The sequence below is a fragment of the Hemitrygon akajei genome, chromosome 13 (assembly GCF_048418815.1).
Source record: "Hemitrygon akajei chromosome 13, sHemAka1.3, whole genome shotgun sequence".
Lineage (NCBI taxonomy): Eukaryota > Metazoa > Chordata > Chondrichthyes > Myliobatiformes > Dasyatidae > Hemitrygon > Hemitrygon akajei.
Genome location: NC_133136.1, coordinates 75,613,229 through 75,636,369, shown reverse-complemented (window position 1 = coordinate 75,636,369; position 23,141 = coordinate 75,613,229). Strand labels below are relative to the sequence as shown.

The following is a 23,141-nucleotide window of genomic DNA, read 5'->3' as shown; positions in this document are numbered from 1 at the left end:
TCATTCTGCCTGGGTAGCTTCCAAGCAGATGGCACAAACATTGGCTTCTAACTTCCTGCAATTTCCTTCCCTTTCTCCTGTGGTCGACTCACCTCTCCATCAGATTCCTCCTTCTTCAGCCCTTTAACTTTTTCACCTATCAACTCCCAGCTTCTCACTTCATACCCCCTCCCCACCCACATAGCTTCACCTATCACCTGCAAGCTTGTTATCCTTCCCCTCTCCCTATCTTCTTATTTTGGCTTTTCCCCCTTCTGTTCCAGTTCTCATGAAGGAAATCAGCCCAAAATGCCAACAACTGATTACTGTCCACGGATGCTGTCCAACTTGCTCCAGCATTTTATACGTGTTACTCCAAACAAAAATGGCAACTTCCACTGTAGGAAGCTCCTGATAAGCCACTATTGCTTAAATTGTGAGAAATATTACTGCTGATTTTCCAAATTTGGTTTGCAGGTGCAGCAAGTTATCAAGAAGACAAATGGAATGTTGATCTTCATTGATACAGGGATTGAATTTAAGAGCAGGGAGACTATACTGCAACCGTACAGGGTACTGCTGAGGCCATACCTGAAGTACTGTGTATAGTTCTGGTCTCCTTACTTGAAGGATATACTGGCTTTGGAGGCAGTGCAGAGGAGGATCACCAGGTTGATGCTAGAGTTGAGGGGGTTAGACTATGAGGAGAGATTGAGTCGCCTAGGAATGTACTTGCTGGAATTCAGAAGAATGAAAGAAGATCTTATAGAAACATAAAATGATGAAAGGGATAGATAAGATAGAGGCAGGAAAGTGGTTTCCACAGGCAGGTGAGGCTAGAACTACAGGACATAGCCTCAAGATTTGGAGGAATAAATTTAGGAAAGATGAGAAGGAACTACTTTTCCCAAAGAGTGGTGAATCTGTGGAATTTTCTGCCCAATGAAGCAGTGGAGGCTACCTCAGTAAAAATATATTCAAGCATAGATTTTTGATACATTAGATTTTTGCATAGTAGGAGAATTAAAGGTTATGTGGAAAAGGCAGGTAGGTGAAGAGGAGTCCATGGCCAGATCAGCCATGATCTTATTGAATGGCAGAGCAGGCTCGACGGGCCAGTTGGCCGACTCCTGCTCGTATTTCTTATGTTCTATGTAAATAGCAGTGATAATGGCCAGGATATTTGTTTCAACAATTTTAAGAATATTGGACAGGAGTTCACATTTTCTTTCACAAAACACCTTTCACTACTGCACTAAAAGACAGTATCTCAGCACATATTTGAGCAAGAGCCTATAATTGATGTCACTTTCTGGCACTTGAACTCACTATTTTTAATTCAAAGGTTTTAAATCCTATCAGTTACATGAATTGGTATAATATATGGTTAAGACTTTTACAGATCATCTTTTTCAACAATTATTGCTATTTTCACGTTAGATGAGGTGTTAACTAGATTTACTCTATGGATGCACAGACACTGGACATAACATTGAAGCAGCAAGAATGAACTGGCATCAGGCTCAATTTCCATTTGAATCCCACTACCAACAGAGGCTTTGGCAAAAAGACAAAAAGCAGACACAGCTGCAGATACGTGTTACTTTCCTGGATTAAAGAGAAACTTTCAAAATTGTGTTAGTCCCAAAAAACCATTTATTATGAAATATTGAGGAATCAAATGATTTGTGCTGGATAGAAAGATACTCAGAATGAACTTAATAAAACACAAGCTCCAATTAGAAATGCTTGGCTCAGAAGTGTCCTTTAAATGTTGGAAGCTATTTTGCCCAGAACATCGGGCTCTTCCCAAGATCTAAAGACCCAGCTATTACAAAATATAACAAAATACTGATCTTTTATCACTATAGTAACCACACTTGCAATTTTAAGAAATTTTTCTCTCTTGAGAGGTCTTTCCTGAAAATGATTAATATTTGAAGATTAAATGGGACAGAAAAATGACAATCACAGCTGCAGTGATGCTCCTGATGAAGGTTATCTTTGTTCTGACAAGTCACGATTAATAGGAGTCAATTCATATTGGACCTTCAGGTTATCAACACCAAAAATAGAAGATTTACATCCCCATAGTTAAATCGCACTATACTTCTGTCAAGCCAGCCTGTAGGATTTAACACTTTGCTTAAATGAACCAATAATTTGTGGTAATAGAATATTGATTATTGAAAAAATATACAAATCTTAATACAGTGCATTTAAATCCTGATACAATTACCTAATGAAACATCCATCCTGATTACTGTCTGAGAAACATGCAGAGACTTGAACATGTGACTTGTCCTAATTATAGAACACTAGAAATCTAACTTGCCAATTAAAGATCAAAACAACATTATTTTGAGGCTGAACCAGGCAATACAAATCTAATTAGGATTTGAAGGAGCCAAATCCGCATTCAGTAACTGTGATCTCAGCGCCTGCAAGGACACAGTAACTGGTTTAATTATTTGGACCCAAATAACTAAATTATTTAATCAAACATTGATTTAATTAGAATAGAGGACTACTGAAATAACAGCTACATCTTACCATATACTGCATGGATTTACCTCTCATCAGTTTGGTACCTGTTTGGATACAATAGTTGCATGAAAAGATACAAATTTACCAAATTTCCATAAGCAATCCCAACAATGCTGAGTGCCAAGATGGAGACAGTTGAGAGCTTCAAGTTGTATGTGCAGACATCACCAACAATTTTCCAAGTAACAAACAATATGGCCAGGAAAACAAACCAGCAGATCCTCAGAAGGGAAAAAAAAATTCAGCACGTCTCCAGTGACATGCCTATTTTAACAGCTGCACCACTGAAGACAACACAACACATCACATAATGAATGAACTACTGAAGGCATCATGTCCAGATGCATCACAGATTGTTGAGGCAACTGATCGGCCCAAGACCTGCAAAGACTGCAGAATTGCAGACACAACCCAGTTCCTAACACAAACCAGCCTCCCTTCAATTAAGTTCCACCCCCCTCGTGAAAGCAACCAACGTAATCAAGGACCCTTCCTACACTACTCATTCGTTTTTCTCCCTCCCACCTGGTAGAAGATACAAAACCAAAATAAACAAAATGCTGGAGGAACTCAGCAGGCCAGGCAGCATCGATGGAAAAGAGTAAACAGTTGACGTTTTGGGCCAAGGCCCTTCATCCTCGAGTCCTGAAAGACTTCAGCCCTAAATGTCAGCTATCTACTCTTCCATAGATGCTGCTGGGCCAGCTGAGTTCCTGCAGCATTTGAGTGTGCTTGAGAAGATACAAAAAACTTGAACACGTTACCAGGCACAAGGACTGCCTCTATCCTGCCAGTATAAGACATCTAGTTTGATAAAGACACACAAGAATGAATGACTTGATCCCTCAGTTTACCTTGTCACAGCCCCTGCACTTTGTCTGCCTGAACTGCCCTTATTTGTAATTCTAACACTACATACTGCATTGTTCTTTTTTCCTCTTTTGTACCACCCAATGTACTTACATTCGTGATGATCTGACCGGATGGCATGCAAGCAAAAGCACAGCTTATTATTGTGATAAAATTAAACTATCAATGCTATGGAGGTAGCACACACACTTCCTGGCCAAATCAGTGAGACCACAAAGAGAAACTACTACACATGCAACCAAGGACAGTACAAGAGAAAGAAAATTAAGAGGTGTCAGTGAAGATTTACATAAAAATATAATTTCCAGTTATTTAAAGCTTTCCTGTGGTTTCTATGGGAAGTCTGTCCTATTTTGCAAATTTCTTTTAAAATTAACTGTGCAAATTTGTAAGAAAACATTTTCAACACAGGTATACCTAAACCTTCTGAACTACACTGACATTCATGTGATCAAGTATTTTATTTAGGTACAACCAGTCCTGAGTGTTTTTTTTTAAAAAGTCTATCCTTTGGAGCCTTCTAGCACTCTCAAAAGGACAACTGCACTGCATCCTCCTCAGAGAACATTCCTTGCCAATAGATTTAAGAACTGATTGTACCTTGTGTACACCAAGAATGGAACTAGTGAATACAACAGCTGTCATGTGTTACTTGCCACCTTCTAAGGAAATAGCTAATCTGTTTCACTTGAGTGAAATTCCCAAGGCAGTAATGCCACATAAAATTTATTAGCTGTTTGAAATGGATCCACAGCATTTTAAGTCAGAAAGAAAGTGTTCAATAAGCAAGGAAAGGTAATCCTCTTTTAGAACTTTGCAAAATAGGAAAATGCAGATATTATTTTGGGAATTCTAGTTTCTGAAATCTAGAGACCAGAGTTCATATCACACCACAACAGCTATGAAATTTAAAGTCAGCTTATAAGCTAGAACTTAATAAAACTATTCATTGGCATGATTATCATGAAAGCTACAAAGCTGTCATAAAAACACACTGGGGCTTTTTCCCTAATGCATTTCAGGGGACACCTTGGAGGAGATCTGCTACCCTCAGCCATTCTGTCTAAAGACCCACCGACTGGTTAACTATTAAATAGCAGGAGTGGCCAAGCAAATCACTCAGTTAAAAGGAAAATGCAGATAAGGTAAATGCCGCTGGCTTTGGCAGTTTATACCCAGCTCCGAAAATATAAATAGACACAATGAAAATGAATCTGCAATTTGAATAGAATTGCAAATAAAAGGCATTTCAAATATTAATATTCAATAATCTTCACTGCTAAGTCATTATACTCTAAACTGAATCTTTTATTTATCACTGAGCTTTCAGCTTCCTGTTTTTAAAAGGGTAACATGCAGATTTATGAGTGAAAAATACTACAATGCCTCACTGATACACAAATCTAGCTCCATTACAATTCCAATGCATCGCCATTCCTGTTGAATGGATCATCACATTCTCCTTGTGTCACTGGCATCATAGGCAAGGCTTCTGATTGCCAAAGGCAGAAACATGACAAGCTGTTCATAAATTGACCCCACTGCCAGCAATGAGACAAGGGAGAAAGAGTAAGCATGGGTGTCAGATATTAGTATTAGCCGAGATAACCAAAAAGTGATTCTCATACAGGTGTGCACCAACTGCTGTTTTGTGTTTCTACATAATTATGACTGCACTTTGAAATAATTGTTTGACTCTGGAAAAAGTGCATACTTTCCTTACTTAATTACAGGTGCTTGTATTTAACGATGCCAAATGTTACTTCGCAGCCCCAGGCGCAAGGGCAAAAAAGATGTCTGTTAGATAACAGTTCTAAAAACACAATATTGCACGGTGAGTGTTGCTATTGATTTGGAAAAGTAGAACAGGAAGCCAGTGAATTTTATCCTTGGCAAAATTAAGACCATACTCAGTTGGCTTCTCAGTTTCACTTTACAAACAGGTTGGTTCTTAGATAGAAATCCATCTTCAGCCAGTCTGAACTATTTTTGTAGTTTCTCACATCATTCATTTGCTTGCCCAACACTTTCCATGGTGACTATTCTCTGCTGACCCACTTATATCTCATTGTGGCTCAGCAGGCTGGTTTCCATTTATTTGAGGCAAGCTTTCACCTGTTCCTTTCCAGGTTTAGATTCTGCTTACATCCTGAACAACTACTTGGCACTTCCTCACTGCGTTCCTCTGTCCCCTCTCTCCTGAACACACACAAAACCTCGTTTTCTTTAGTGATTGACTTCCTTCAACCTTCAGAACAGTAGTTCCTAACTGGAATGTGTCCTTTTCTCCAACACCTGCTGCCCTCTACAATCCTCAGTACTCTGTAATGGATCCTAGAAACAGCTCCCAGTTGTGAAATGACTGCTGTTTCCCTGGGCTTAACTCTTCTTTATCAACCTTACTGTTCTCGGCTGCTCTGCCAGCAATTAAAAATCAGATACTCCACTCAAACATCTCCAAGGTTCGTCTGAATATAACAACCCCTTAAACCTGTTCAAGCCGGCTCCATTCCAATCCCTACACAAACTGATGACTTTAAGGCTACCCTATTTGTAACCATGAAGCATCTCATTATCTCTGCAAAGCCTATACAGACCATCCTTAAGCACCTGACATGATGGTCTGTTGAAGACTGCCTTTTCCATTTCAGCCCCCTTTTGACTCATCCCACCATTATTACTGTTATTAATGGCATCCTGATCCTGAACTCTTTTGGATAAGTTGTCTGTCCAATTGCCCTATGCCCTTCTCAGCATTCCAACAAGCCCCAGAAGGCTCCAAATACTGTTACTTTCAGAGTTGTATCCCACATGCTCCATATTACTGGCCTTCTCATCTACCTCATATGCTGGATTCAGACACTGAGGGATTCCTAACTGTAATGTACAAAATTAAAGGTTGTGACAAAATAAACAATAACATATTCCTCTCTGCAATAATCAACTAAAACTAATTGGCATATACACATAGTAATTGCTTTGAGTAGGAGAAGATGATTCTTTCCACTAAGAATATCACTGCCTGAAAATGATAGCAGAGGGATAAACCCTCGCCATTTTTAAAGGATGCGTGGTGTAGCTGAAGGCCTCGTACAGGTGCAGATGAGATAAGGTCAGACAGATTTATATTTACCAGTATAAACATTATGGGGTAAATGACCACCATCAGTCATGTCTACCATCAAGCCATACAGCAATGAAACTGACCTTCACCCCAATCTGTCCATGCCAATAATCATGCCTTCTGAGCTCATCCCATTTGATTGTATTTGCCCCACATTCATCAAAACCTTTTCTATCCATACACATCCCAAATGTCTTTTAAACATTGTAATTGTATCCTCCTCCGCCACTTTTGAATCATATACCCACCTCTTTCAGTCCTCTTTTCAGTTTTTCCATTTTCTCTTTGAACCTATGTGTTATAGTTTTAGACCGCCTGTCCTTGGGTAAAGACAGTGACCATTCACTTTAGCAACATTTTAAGAACCTCTTAGTTACCCTTCATCTCTTATCACTCCAGGCAAACAGCTCCAGCCCATTCAGTCTTTCCTTGCAACTCAAACTTTCCAGTCTCAGCAATATCCTCACAAATTGTTTCTGCACCCTCTCCAGCTGAAACACATCCTTCCTACAGTATGATAACCACAACCTCACACATTCCAGGTTTAATCTCACCACTATCTTGGACAGCTGTAACATGATAGCCCAACTTTCATAATTACTGCCCTAATGAAGGCAAGTGTGCCATGTGCTCGCTTCACCATCTTGCCTACTTGTGTCACCATTTTCAGGGAACTATACTGTACACTCTTAGGTTTCTGTTCTAGAACGCTCCCTGGGATCCTCTTTCACTGTGCACATTCGGCCCTGGCTTAACTTCCAAAAATGAATACTTTGCACTTGTACGAGTTCAATTCCATCTGCCATTCCTTCACCCACTTTCTTCGTTATCTTCAATTACAACAGGGTAAAACTTCTTTACCATCTACCACACCCATAATCTCGGTGTTATCCACAAACTCACTAATCATGCTACCTACGATCTCATCCAAATAGGACAAATAGGGGACACAGCATCAACATGGCACACCACGAGTCACAGGCCTCCAATCTGGAGGAAAAAAACTCTCCACCATAATCCTTTGATTCTTTCCAAGCAAATTTTGTATCCAATTGGCTAGCTCACCCAGGATCCCATGTGATTTCATCTTGCAGATGAGCAGATGATGGGAGACCTGCTAAAATCAGTCCACCCTTAATCCTCTTGATCGCCACTTCACAATAACTCCCATCAAATTCAGAAGGCACGATTTCTCATGCACTAAGTCATGCTGACCAGTATTAATCATTGCTCTTCCAAATGCAGACAGATCCTGTCTGTCAGAATTCCCCCCAGTAATTTCCCAGCACTGATAACAGGCTCATTGGTCAGTCGTTCCCAGCTCGTCCTTTCAGCCCTTCTTAAATAAGAACAAATTAGCTATCCGTCAATCTCCCAGTACCTTATCTGCAACTAAAGTAGTACAGAATCCTTTACCAAAGCCCCAGCAATTTAAAGATTTGCTTTATTTGTCACATGTACTTTGAAACATTGAAACACAGTGAAATAATTCACTTTGCATCAACAACCAACCCAAACGTGGATGTAATGGGAACAGTCCCACTTCATCTGGAGTCCCTCCAGAAACCCCCATTTATCTACACAGCAACATGGGATCATAAGCTGCTATGACAGGCAACTCTTCCACCTTACTCGGGAAGAATCTGCATTGGTTGATATTGGAATTTACTATAGGTTTTACCAATTAAACAGCAGAAGACCAATGCAATCTTTAACCTTCATCACAATTAACCCAATCTCTGTTCGAACTTGAACCTAGCTGTTCACTGCACTGAAATTTGTCAACTTTAAACCGAGGTTTCATCCAAACTTGCTCTTTCAAAAGGATACCCATTTCCAATTTAGGGATTCTACTTAATTCAGCACCTCTACGATCTCTTGGTGTTAAAATTCCCAACCATTTTTGTTTTTTTGTTGTCTATTAAATATTCACCTGTATTTACACATTCCAACTAACAATGTTTTTTTATATTAACTGATCTAAGTCATTCCAACAAAACACAAAAATCTCATTTTCTTTTATTGCTTTCAAAACCTACCTATCTACATCAACAGCACACCTCCAAAGATATCTGATCTAATGTTCCCTCCTCTTCAATGCTTTGCTCAACTAGGCCCCAGATGCCAAAATTTCCTGACTAAATTCTTCTGCCGTTCCCCTTTCATATATAAAACTGACTTTGTTAAACAACCTAGAAGAACATTGTACAACTTTCTCCCAGCTGTCTTCTCAGAACAAGATAAATCAGAATTTTTTTTTTTTAATTGATGCATTGGAAAGCAGAATTCATGTGGTAACCAGTGAGAAAGAAAGTAATACTGTGGTGATTAAGTTTAGAAATGAATCTTCAAATAATACATACCCTATCAGATATAGTTTAATTGCATCAAATTCACCTCTTAGCATGAACATTTTATATCTAAGCCATTCGCTGAATGAATAAAGAAGAAATATTAAGTCATTCTTCGCTTCCTCAATGGCGTTAATAAGATGCTAAATTTTAGGTACTTTATTTAAATAATAAATTAAGCAAAGCTGTACTTAATAATAGAATTCAATTCTGAGTTTATAAAAACAAAGCTGAGACTCTTACCTCTTGACCTGTGAGGAAAAGAAGAACGTCTCCCTCTTCTTCTTCACACATATGAATCTGAATAACTGTTCGAATCGCTGACTCCAGATAATCTCTCTCTGGTTCAGGAGTATAGAATATTTCTACAGGATGTGTACGTCCAGGAATGGTAAGCAGTGGACAACTATCAAAATAGACCTGAAATTTGCCTGCATCAAGTGTAGCACTCATGATGATAATCTGGAGGAAAAAAAAGATGCACTTGGGTCTCAATCCACATTAAGAGCTAAACACACAAAAGTAGATCTCAGACTTTCTCTGAAAAAGCATATACAGCTGCCCCCCATTTTTCGAACATTTGCTTTACGACAGCTCGTTATGAAAGACCTACATTAGTACCTGTTTTCGCTAACCAAAGAGGATTTTCGCTTTTACAAAAAAAAAAAGACGCCCGCTTTAGACGCTTTTTTAACCCGAGAAAGACTACCGTGATCGTGAAGCCTCGTGCGGGCAGTTGCGTGCGCATATATGTACGTGCTGATTTTTTTTCTCCAAATTGATTTTGGCTGGCTGTCTTCCCCATTCTGATAACTGAAACTACACTGTACATACAATATTTCTACTTTATATAGGCTGGATATTTATCATATAATTCCTGCTTTTACTGTGTATTCATTTACTTTAGGTTTTACGTGTTATTTGGTATGATTTGGTAGGTTATTTTTTGGGTCTGGAAATGCTCAAAAGTTTTTCCCATATAAATTAAAGGTAATTGCTTCTTCTCTTTATGGCATTTCAGCCTATAAACGGTTTCACAGGAACACTCTACCTTCAGATAGTGGGGGAAACTTGTATTCCATCAAATATATGTATTACCATATTCTAATCACAAACATTGTTGTAATAAAACTAAAATCTTCACAAGTATGGGTTTCAAATCTGTGTGAAGTATGATGCTGTAGTCACGCGTAACGCACTACTAAAGGAACACGGAGGCAGAGAGAGCTGAACTCAGAATGCCTTTACTGAGTCAAAATCGTGCACTTAAATCTCCCCTCCCACGGGCCCCTGCGACCCATGGGACGGACGTGATGTCAGACTGTCCCCGGAAGGTCCACCCCCAAGTGGGTAGTTCCAAACGCGCTACCACGTGTCTGCCCAAGGCTCCCGATAGTGGTTTGAGTCCCATGTGTGCGGGCCGCCACAATGCAACTATACATCAAATGTGTAAGCTTGCATGCCATAACTACATTTAATCTACATGCCAAATGACTATTTGTTCTCCTAAATAATTCTTCCTGCACCCAAGGGATTCTAATTAAATGTAGATTGAAGCTATGAATGTGAACTGTAAAACTTACTGAAGTGATGCCCTTCCCCTTAAATAATTCATTTATGAAGTGCCAATAAAGTAGGTAACAATAATGCTGTTTGCACATAGATAGATCTGTTGGTCAGATTAGATTGTCGTACTCTATATTCACAGTTGCAGGTTATTTTGACTTTGACTTTTCTTCCACATTTTTGGATCTGGTTTTGTGAACCTGTTTTCTTTAGTTAAATTTATTCCTTGTCAACTCCATTCTCCCCCCACCCCCCAAAGCTTTCATTTTGGTGATACGGATCTCTTCCAAATAATCTAATGCCAAGTTTACTTAACATCAAACTATATACAGAGAGCTGAAAGAACAACATGCTAACATGAAAAACTCCATTTTCTCTCCTTATTCCAAAACAATAGTTATTTTCTGTGTCGTTACAGTTTTCCTGTCTGAGATCAATCATATTGACAGTCTAGGGATTTGGTTTTAAAAACAATACCCCACATGCAAAGCAAAACTGTTTCCTCCTTTCAAATGAAAGGAGCCTAACATGTTTTATTATTCCCCAAAATTAGAGGCAATAGCAAGTGAGCTTCCATTTTGAAAAAGGGACATATTGCTCATTCAAGTCAAGATTTACCTATAATACACAACAGACTGCAAAGGTTCACTTGTTTGAATACCACTATTGTCACTATTATTAGAGTAATACATGAGCTTACAGTCAGAAACAGGTGAATTGATCATGGGGAACAAGGACATGGCCGACCAACTGAATAACTATTCTGGTTCTGTCTTCACTAAGGAGGACATAAATAATTTTCCGGAAATAGTAGGGGACCAAGGGTCTAGTGAGATGGAGGAACTGAGGGAAATACATGTTAGTAGGGAAGGGGTGTTACGTAAATTGAAGGAATTAAAGGCAGATAAATCCCCAGGGCCAGATGGTCTGCATCCCAGAGTGCTTAAGGAAGTAGCCCAAGAAATAGTGGATGCATTAGTGATAATTTTTCAAAACCCTTTAGATTCTGGATTAGTTCCTGAGGATTGGAGGGTGGCTAATGTAACCCTACTTTTTAAAAAAGGAGGGAGAGAGAAACTGGGGAATTATAGACCGGTTAGCCTGACATTGGTGGTGGGGAAAATGCTAGAGTCAGTTATCAAAGATGTGATAACAGCACATTTGGAAAGCGGTGAAATCATCAGACAAAGTCAGCATGGATTTGTGAAAGGAAAATCATGTCTGACGAATCTGATAGAATTTTTTGAGGATGTAACTAGTAGAGTGAATAGGGGAGAACCTGTGGATGTGGTACATTTGTATTTTCAAAAGGCTTTTGACAAGGTCCCACACAGGAGATTAGCGTACAAACTTAAAGCAGTCAGTATTGGGGGTATGATATTGATGTTGATAGAGAATTGGTTGGCAGACAGGAAGAAAAGAGTGGGAATAAATGGGATCTTTTCAGAATGGCAGACAGTGACTAGTGGGGTACCGCAAGGCTCAGTGCTGGGACCCCAGTTATTTACAATATATATTAATGATTTAGACGAGGGAATTAAATGCAGCATCTCCAAGTTTGCGGATGACACGAAGCTGGGCGGCAGTGTTAGCTGTGAGGAGGATGCTAAGAGGATGCAGGGTGACTTGGATAGGTTAGGTGAATGGGCAAATTCATGGCAGATGCAATTTAATGTGGATAAATGTGAGGTTACCCACTTTGGTGGCAAGAACAGGAGAACAGATTATTATCTGAATGGTGGCCGATTAGGAAAAGGGGAGGTGCAACCAGAGCTGGGTGTCATTGTACACCAGTCATTGAAAGTGGGCATGCAGGTACAGCAGGCGGTGAAAAAGGCGAAAGCTATATTGGCATTCATAGCAAGAGGATTCGAGTACAGGAGCAGGGAGGTTCTACTGCAGTTGTACAAGGCCTTGGTGAGACTGCACCTAGAATATTGTGTGCAGTTTTGGTCCCCTAATCTGAGGAAAGACATTCTTGCCATAGAGGGAGTACAAAGAAGGTTCACCAGATTGATTCCTGGGATGGCAGGACTTTCATATGAAGAAAGACTGGATCGACCAGGATTATACTCGCTGGAATTTAGAAGATTGAGGGGAGATCTTATTGAAGCATATAAAATTCTAAAGGGATTGGACAGGCTAGATGCAGGAAGATTGTTCCCGATGTTGGGGAAGTCCAGAACGAGGGGTCACAGTTTAAGGATAAAGGGGAAGCCTTTTAGGACCGAGATGAGGAAAAACTTCTTCACACAGAGAGTGGTGAATCTGTGGAATTCTCTGCCACAGGAAACAGTTGAGGCCAGTTCATTGGCTATATTTAAGAGAGAGTTAGATATGGCCATTGTGGCTAAAGGGATCGGGGGTATGGCGAGAAAGCAGGTACAGGGTTCTGAGTTGGATGATCAGTCATGATCATACTGAATGGCAGTGCTGGCTTGAAGGGCCGAATGACCTACTCCTGCACCTATTTTCTATGTTTCTATGATACTGGGGGAGGCGGGGGACAAAACTTTTTAAAGAACACCATAATGATTTCACATTTCTTGCAACTATGGGATGAAGTCACAGCTAAGTTTTCGAATAGCAGTTTAGCTGGTCCCCCCCCCCCCCCCCAGCTTTTTATGAGGCAGTTGGTTATTCTAAGGACTGATGAATTTAATTCAGTATTATTTTTTGGTCCATCTACATTAAGGCATCTTGGTATATGAAGTTTAAATTCTTGGTTCCGTAAAGTGAAATAAACACTTACAGTCTAAAGACTAGTTTTCTGGTACATATGCCTGTAAGAGCAAAGGCCAAGTTTGTTTCATTGCAGAGATTTGTATGCCAAACAGATGATTTTGCTTCAGGCAAATTCTTAACCAAAGCGGAAGGTAGCCATGGTAGCACTCTTGTCTTCAAGTCAGAAGGCCATAGAGGCTAGCCACACTCAAAAGACTCGAGTTGGTGGATGTAGGTTGACAGTATAATGCAGTACACAGGAGGGCGGTACTTTCCTAAGTACTGTGTTTCATATGACACATTAATCAGGCACTCTGTGTCCCCTTAAGTGCACCAAAAATATTCTATGATACAGTTCAAAATGCAGTGGTTCTTGGTCTATCTTAGCTAACATTTATCCCATTACAGAAAGGAAAGCAATGACATTATGATCAATATACATCAACCCTAATCACAAAATGGAACTGTAATTGTTTTTCCTTACAATGGGCACTTGCGATCAAATTAGCAATTTACAGAGAGCATTCTGGCTTGTCCTATGATTACAAACGATAGGCAAGTCCTTCAGGCTATAATATTCCTGTTAAAACTGACAGAAAATTAGCCGTCTAATCATTCATCACAACCACCACCAACCTCACGCCCCACCCCAGAAAATCCTTACCTTCAAATCTGATCTCTGCTTCACAACTTCTTTCAATACACCCATAAGAATATCCGTTGCTAATGTACGCTCATGAGCCTCGTCAAGGATGATGACTCCGTATCTCTCTAGTAGAGGGTCATTCATAGCTTCTCGAAGCAACATACCATCAGTCATGTACCTATTAACAATTTCATAAGATAAAGTTGTTGAATGTGTAAATGCCAGCTCATACAAAAATAGAAGCAACCAAGGGAAGAATTGCCAAGAGGTGAATGATTCCAAACTTCACTCAGTGGCCACTTCATTAGGTACACCTGCTCATTAATGCAAATATCTCATCAGCCAATCATATGGCAGCTACTTAATGCAAAAAAAAACAAGGTCAAGACATTCAGTTGTTATTCAGACCGAACGTTAGATCACATTTCTTCCCCCATTCTTTGTTATCTTAATCGTGGAATGATTGTTGGTACCAGACAGGGTAGTTTAAGTATCTCAGAAACTGCTTATCTTCTGAGACTTTCATGTACAACAGCATCTAGAGTTTACATTAATTGGTATGAGAAACAAAAAAACATCCAGTGAGCAGTAGTGCTGTGTGTGAAAATGCCTTATTAATGAGTGTGGTCAAAGGAGAATAGCCAGACTGGGTCAAGCTGACAGGAATGTGATAGCAACTCAAATAACCAAGCATTACAACAGTGGTATGCAGAAGAGCATCTCAGAATGCACAACACTAACTTTGAAGTGGATGGACAATAGAAGCAGAAGATCACCAACACTTTATTAGGTACATGAGGTACTTAATAAAGTGACCATTAAAATCTAAGAACTTGCACTCAGCAACTTAAGACATTATTTAAAAAGGTACACACATAGAACCATAGAACTCTACAGCACAGTACAGGCCCTTCAGCCCTCCATGTTGTGCTGACCCATATAATCCTTAAAATAAAAGTACTAGACCCACACTACCCCATAACCCTCCATTTTTCTTTCATCCATATGCCTGTCCAAGAGGCTCTTAAATACCCCTAATGTTTTAGCCTCCACCACCATCCCTGGCAAGTCATTCCAGGCACTCACAACCCTCTGTGTAAAAAACTTACCCCTGATGTCTCCCCTAAACTTCCCTCCCTTAATTTTGTACATATGCCCTCTGGTGTTTGCTATTGGTGCCCTGGGAAACAGGTACTGACTATCCACCCTATCTATGCCTCTCATAATCTTGTACACCTCTATCGTCCCCTCTCTTTCTTCTACGCTCCAAAGAGAAAAGTCCCAGATCTGCTAACCTTGCTTCATATGACTTGTTTTCCAAACCAGGCAACATCCTGGTAAATCGCCTCTGCACCCTCTCCATAGCTTCCACATCCTTCCTATAATGAGGTGACCAGAATTGAACACAATACTCTAAGTGCAGTCTCACCAGAGATTTCTGGAGTTGCAACATGACCTCTCTACTCTTGAACTCAATCCCCCTGTACATGAAGCCTAGCATCCCATAGGCCTTCTTAAAACCTGCGCAGCAACCTTGAGGGATATATGGATTTGAACCCCAAGGTCCTTTTGTTCATCCACACTCTTAAGTAACTGACCATTAATCCTGTACTCAAGTCTTCTGGTTTGTCCTTCCAAAATGCATCACCTCACACTTATCAGGATTGAACTCCATCTGCCATTTTTCTGCCCAACTCTGAAGCCTGTCTATATCCTCCTGTAACCTTCGACAACCTGCAGCTCCATCCACAACTCCCAGTGACTAAAACTTTCTCATCATGATCCTTTAATAGTTAAGCTGCAGAATTCAAGTTTTCCCTATATACAAAAGTATTTACTTTATGCTAACTTCAGTCTCAGTTCAAAGGAACAATATACTAAACTTAATTTCAGGCCCAAGCCCACAAGGTCTTGGAAACATTTCTCCTTTAATTTCAACACATCTGCTAATGGTTCTCTTAGAAACACAATGTTAATGATATTTTGCTCATGAATGTAATTGAACTACTTCTTCCAACAATGTGCTAAACATTTACAACTTCATATACACATTACCTCTTTGAAAGCATGTTAAAAATTCAGAAGCTCACATCTGTGATTCTTCCATTTTTACAATTATGGCAAATTTTATAACTCAGGTTCCTCCCAGAGATACATTTATAATTCCATCCATGCTACAGGATATTTATATAGCTATACTCTTTCTGTTGCTGGCAATGTCTAAACTCCAAGAACCTGTTCAGTTCTCTTCACACTGGTGGATTAAAAAAATGATTAGGAATAGGGACGGGCCATTTGGCCCCACAAACATTCTGCAATCAAACATCATGGCTGATTCAATTCTGATCTTAATTCAGTATTCATATTCATCCATGTTAGCCATTCATTCACTTCAATATGATGCATCTATCTCTGCCTTAAAAATATTCAAAGATTTTTTTTCCTCCAGCCTGAGAAAAATAGTTCAAAATAGTCATGAATCAGAGGTGGAAACTTCATTATCTCTGCTGTAAATAGGCTACCCTTTCTGCTTAAACAGTGACCCTTAGTTCTAAGTTCTTCAACAAGAAATCTCTCCATATCCATCAAGCCTTCTTATTCTTTCAAACTCAAGCTGATATTTCTGTGCATCTTTCCTCATAAAACCTATTATTTGCTTCCAATATACAAGCAACTTTTTGTTTAGACTAGTTCTATACACTGTGATGCAGAGACGATTTCACCAATGTCCTAAATAACTGAAGGACAACTTCCATTTGTGTTCAATTTACTGAACGATAAGTGATAGCATTCTGCTTGCTTTCCCAATTATTTGGTATACCTACACACTAGCCTTTTATAACAAGGCTCCCAAAGCCCTCACCAGCTCAGAGCTCCACAATCTCTCACCCATTAGATAAAATACTCTTATTTTCCATGCCACTTAGGCAACCACATTAGACAACATTTGCCTGATCTTTGCCCATCAATTTCTCAGGTTATCTACCTAAAGCTGCACATTCTCTTTAGACCATATGAACTTCATTTCCTATCTACCTCTGTGCCATCAGCAAAGTTAGCAATCATACCTATTAATTGCAAGTTGAAGCTGCAGCAGCAATTAATTTGTTGGCTACACATTACATCTGGTCAATCAAAAAACATTTATGTATACTTTTCCAGTAAGTTTTTAAAACTGGCATTTACAATATTGTTATTTTTAATACGTTACTAATGCTGAATGTAAAATATAGATTACTGACTCTATGTGCTGACCAAGAAACTTAACATAATGAGTACCTACTTTTGTCTCAATTTCTTAACGACCTACTGCAAGACAAAATTTATGTTTTCTTTTGAAAGATCTGTCAGTTGCTCATGTACTATTTTGAGAGCATACTCTAAATTTTACTAACAGTGTGATAATTCTCCAATAGCACTTCTGTGAAGTACTGCTGTTAACATTAATAAGGTATTGTTTAAATTATTTAGAAACATCTTATTAGTTATGTAGCTGTCATGCCCTGGGAAAAGTTTCACTGCTAATGTAATAGTTTCTCTGTAGCAGCAGTGTGTTTGGGTTATGACTAGAGATAGGGCTTCGGAATGTAACAGTGAGAGGAGTAGTTTTCTTTTTTGTGTGCCTGAATACAAGGGATTCACGGGCTTTTGTTCAGCAGAAGATGGAGAGAGAAGATGCCAGAACAGAGAGGTCGTAGACTGCAGGACTGAGTGGATGTGAAATGGGATCGGGAGTCAATGAAGCCCGGGGAAATTGATGGAGATCGAACAGACAGGAAAGTTGTGAGCTCCAATGTGTGCATTAGACTGCTTCATTAAAATGGGCCCTTTTATTTTTGTTTTCTTTATTAACCCTGTAGTCAAATTAAGAATTATAAAGCTAAATCATTTACCGTAGATTCCGGATTTTAAGCCGCTACTTTTTCCCCACATTTTGAACAGCTTTGAACTCTGCGGCCTTTAATACGGTGCGGCTAATGCATTATTTTTTTCATGCCGCCAAAAACATTTTGCCTCGTAACGGTAGACCAATAAAATTGATGAGTAGTTCACAGAGGTCCAATGAAATTGTACGATAAATCAAGCGCACTTTCACAATTAAATTATTGTAAATCAGTCATTTGTACTCACCCTCATCAACATGGAAAACACTCGAAGAAAAGCATTGCGCTGCCTTTATGGCAGTTATTTAGTTTATAATATTTTCGCTTAGTAATTCATTTGTTAGTTAAAGTTAGAAGAGTTTTAACTATATTTGTTTTCTGTACTACATCGCGGGATGCTATGACGTCACACCCGGTTTCGCCGCGTCTTGTGGGAAAACGCCGGTTTGCGATAAACGGGACGGCGGGGGGGAGCAGCGGAGCCAAAACGCTGCTTTTAAGTTAAAGGCGATCAATAACTTTTCCTGGTAGGCTGCAGTATATATATTTTTTACCAGTCGTTAGGAGATATTGGAATGTTGTTCAGTAAAAAAGTATACGCAATGTATATTTAAAAGTAGCCGCGTTACAGGCACGGTTCGAAAAAAAGCATTTGCAATATGTATTTGTTTATGTTACCATATGGATTTAATTAAAAGTTAAAAAATCCTCACGTGTAATATCTTTCTGTGTAAATATCTCATATTACAACGTGGGACACCTGCGGCCGAAAATCCGGTGCGGCCTATACAAGTAAAAAATTGATTTTCTTTCTAAAATTAGAGCCAGCGGCTTTTAATCAGGTGCGCTCTGTAGTCCGGAATCTACGGTAATTGCATATGGTGTACTGTTTGTTATTTCGTGGTATTGATTTGTAACAGGGGAAAACATCACACAGCATCCACAAAAATGAAATTTCACAAGTTTTGCAGGCCGGAAAGTGTCTTTCCCTAGACTAACGCAGCCCACTGAACCTGAGGATTACATAGCTAATCAACAATACAATGTCGATGTTTTAAAACTTTCATGCATACTCTGTGAAGCAATGACATACAGCAATTTCACTATTTGCTACTGTGCTCAATCACACACTGATAGAAAAGAGCAAATTCAGTCAATAAACCTGCAATAAAAAGCTGTAAGCAGAATGAAGAGTGGACGATGGAGACAAAAACTTTGCAGCAACACCCATCTTGTGTCTACTTCATGGGCACACCTATAGCCAAGCCAATCCACCAATATAGCTATGATGCTGGCTCTACCAAATCTTGTGGAAAGTTTTCTAACAAAGTATTGATTATGGAAAACAGGACAAATTTAGTTGGTCAGCCATTCAACCCTTGATCAATAGTGGTGTGGTTGACACAATACCATGAAGCAGAATTCACCAACAATTCAACTCAACATATGTAGAGAGATTGCAATAGGCCAACACCACAACAGTAGTCAAAACAGAAAAATAAGAACTGCAGCACTTGATTGCATATGTCACCATAGAACCTGTGATTCTGCCACTGAATGAGATCAAGCCATCTCTCATCACTACTTTCACATACCCACTAATTTTTCTTATCCCTTGATGTATTTTTGTTAACCAATTTCAATTTGAACATTAGTAACTGACCTAGCAGCATCAATCGATTTTTACAGAAGAGGTCTAAAGTACCAATGCAGATAGTACTAGATTGCTTAACAGATGAAGAATAAAAAGGCAGATTTAGAATGCACACTAAGTGGATAAAATGAACATGGATGGTAAGCAATTTGTAGTAGTAGTCATAATATATAATACAATAACTTAAATGTGGCTTAAAATTGGTGCAAACTCATCACTTAATATTCAAAAAAGATAGAAAAGGGAGGTGGAATGGCAGCATTAAATTAGGTCAGATACAGCTGTGTTGGAAACACAGGACATCTATAAGGGGCAAGATGCAAACTGGTTTAGTCAGAACTGAGAAGGGGTAAGAGAGGCTATGATCTTTGTACTGGCAATGTTCACACTGGTCCAAATTCTCACCAGTGTATCCACAGTGCAACTAGGGAAGAGGCATTGCAGGGCCTGGAATGAAGTTCACAAACACTGGTTAGTAACTCAACAGGGGTGATTGATAAGTCTGTGGCCTAAGGTAGAAGAAGATGAGTTATTAACTCCAAACTTTCTGCATAAGCACTCAAAAGAGTTGACCTGCATGTGCATGTAACAAGAGCTATATAACTCATCTCCTTCTACCTTAGGCCACAAACTTATCAGTCGCCCATATGTGGACACTTTCTAGAGGTCCAAGATCTGTATGCTCCACGACCACTGGACTAAGTGTGTAAATGTAGGAGGGGACTATGTTGAAAAATAAATGTGCTAGGTTTTCTAAAATTGACTTCTACCTTAGGCCATGAACTTATCAATCACCCTCGTATATATCAGGCATTTCAATCAGGAACTAGGCTGAATAGGACAAATTGAGATGGCAACAAAACAGGAAAATGAAGTTCGAAGAATGAATAGGAGACTGGTATGGCAGTTAATACAAGTGAATCTTCAATCAACATGTAAATAGAATGTAGGTAACAGATAAGATAGGCAGCTTTGATGGGTGGGGGGAGGAAGGAGGGAATAAAGAGGATATATACTTATAGGGCTGTGAAAATGATTTAAATACTTCACATCTGTTAACTGAAGATGCTGTTGACAAAAATTTGGTCAAAGCAAAGACAGTAGATAATAAATGGGCTGAAAACAAATGAAAAGAATGTAATGGAAAGGCTGGCTAGACTCAGAATGGATGATGACGACTTCAGAAGACTTCTAACAAGTAATTTAAATATAATCGAGAGCTACTGTCACAGTTCTTTTCAAATATCCACGGCCATTTGGTAATGCTGAAGGTATGATTATTATCATATTAACACAGCCAATGCCTCATACAATCTAAGGATTTGTCTTCAATTTCACAAACATTAAATTCATCTTAGAGACTTTATCAACAAGGAACAATGTCATGACTTCTTTGTTGCTCCATCAAAAAAGTGAAGTTAGTGGAACTTGAAAAACTTTGATAAGCCCTTTCATCATGAAAGTCCATATACAAATTCCATCCATAGACAATCCCGAGTTCAGTAAACTTGAGAAGATTCAGTTTAATAGGCATGATTAACCCTTCATAAATCCATGCCAGAACTCTTGATTAACCAAACTTTTTCTTGTTTTCAGGCACACCATTCCAAATTTAAAATTATTACAGACTGGTTTGTATTTGCCTTATTTCCTCTATTTTCTTGAACACTGACATACAATTTTTCCAGCAAAAGGAAAAATTTATAAATCAAGGCTTCAGAAAACAGATTCAGAGTTAAACATCTTGGAAACTCGTGCTTTTGTTCAACTGGTCTATTCTGACCAAGATGTCCCATTCAAGCTAGTCCCATTTGCCAGCATCTAGCCCTTAACTTTCTAAACAACTCCACATCTCTGTCCAAAACTGTAAACGCCAATCACTTCCTGTGGGAGTTTATGCTGCACATGAAGTTTCCATAAAATTTTTCCCTCTCACTTGAAACCTCTCTCCTCTAGCTCAATTCCCCAATTCAGGGACAGGACAATGGATTCACCCTATCCAAGCCCCTCATGATTTTATAAACGTCTATAACATCACAACTTAGTCTTCTGTTCTCTAAGGAATGAAGTCTTAACTTGCTCAACCTCTTCCTGTAACTTGGTCCCTGGCAACATCCATGTAAATCTTTACTGCACATCTCTCCTATAGCAGGATGACCAAGGATGAACACAACACTGCAAATGTAACCTCAACAGCCTCCTACGCAACTGCACCATGACTTCCCAACTTTTTATAAACAGGGCTCTGACTTACGAAAACCAGTGTGCCAAAAGCCTTCTTCACCACTTTGCCAACTTGTGACTCCAGCTGCAGGGAATCATGTACCTGTAATCCAAGGTCCTTCTATTCTACAAAATTCTCTGGGGTTTTGCTGTTCACTGTGAAAGACCTACCTTTTAGTCTGCCACAAGCAATTTTAAAAGCCTCATCAACTGTCTTGATCACCTCATCAAAAAAAACATTAAATCATCTTCATTAGACATTATCTCCAATACACAAAGTCATGCTGCCGACTTTTAACCAATCTGTATTTGCTAATGAACACTTATTTCCTCAGAATCATTTCCAGCAACTTGCCTACCACAAATGTTAATGCTACTCGCCGAAAGTTCCCAGGCTTTTCCTTTGTTTACACCCTTCTTATATAAAAGGTACAACATTCACTAACTTCCTGTCTAACAGCATCTCACCTATGATTAATAAAACTGCAAGTCAGCCAGCCTGGAATCCTAATTTTTTTTCCCTAAGAACTCAGTGTTCTTGGGTCAGGTTGTGTAGATATCTGCCTTCATACCTTTCAAAACATCCAGCACCTCCACTACTGTAATATGGTCTATTCCACAGACCTCCCCATTTACTTTTTTCTAGTTATGAAGTTTACGTCTTTCTCCATAGTAAACACTAAGAAATATTCATCAAGGACCTTGCCCATCTCCTGCAGTTCCACACGTAGGTTTTCTCGGGGCCCCCATTCTCTCGCTAGTTACTCCTCTTACTTTAAAATAACTTTGGATTTTCCTTGATCTTCACTGCTAGTTATCTCATGCCTCCCCTTTGCCCTTCTTACACTCAAAGAATTTACTTGATTCCACCTGTCTGCATGTGGCCCACAATGACTCCTTTTTCATGTCCAGTGCCACAATATCCATTGTCATCCAGGGTTCCCAACTCCTCCCAGCCTTGTCCATTACTTTAACAGAAACATGCAGAACTTGGGCTCTCAACATCTCATTCTTTGCAGCTCATCTTCAAAATTAAACTCGGCCCAATTAAAGACTTTAACCTGTGGACTAATTCTATACGTAACTATTTGAAAACTAACAGAACTACGGTCACTAAGTTCCAAAGTACCCTCCCACTGTCACTGCAATCATTTGCCCCACCATATTACCAAAGAGCAGGTTGAGCTTTGCCCTCTCCTGAATGTGGCTTTCTATTTATTAGACCGCAAGATGTAAGAGCAGAATTAGACCATTTGGCCCGTCAAGTCTGCTCCTCCATTTCAGCATGACTGGCCCAATTTTCCTCTTTGCCCCACTCTCCTACCTTCTCCCCATATCCCTTCATGCCCTGATGAACCAAGAATCTATCAACCTCTGCCTTAAATATTAATAAAGACTTGCCCTCCACACTGCCTGCAGCAGATAATTCTACAGATTGACCACTTTGGCTAAAGAAATTCCTCATCTCCATTTTAAAAGGACACCCCTCTACTCTGAGGCCATGTCCTCTGGTCCTAAACTCTCCCACCATAGGAAAGATCTTCTCCACATCAACTCTTATCAAGGCCTTTCA

The 23,141-nt window shown here is 39.4% G+C and overlaps 1 protein-coding gene across 2 annotated transcripts in view; it reads right to left on the bottom strand.

Moving 5' to 3' along the window:
- dhx15 (DEAH (Asp-Glu-Ala-His) box helicase 15) overlaps positions 1-23,141 on the bottom strand; it is a 120,810-nt gene that overhangs the window by 62,835 nt on the left and 34,834 nt on the right. For both annotated transcript variants that reach the window (XM_073064902.1, XM_073064903.1), the window contains exons 4-5: positions 13,826-13,985; positions 9,115-9,333 (exon numbers count right to left, since the gene is read on the bottom strand). In XM_073064902.1, coding sequence (XP_072921003.1) covers positions 9,115-9,333; positions 13,826-13,985 — 379 coding nt within the window. The remainder of the gene's footprint in view (positions 1-9,114; positions 9,334-13,825; positions 13,986-23,141) is intronic.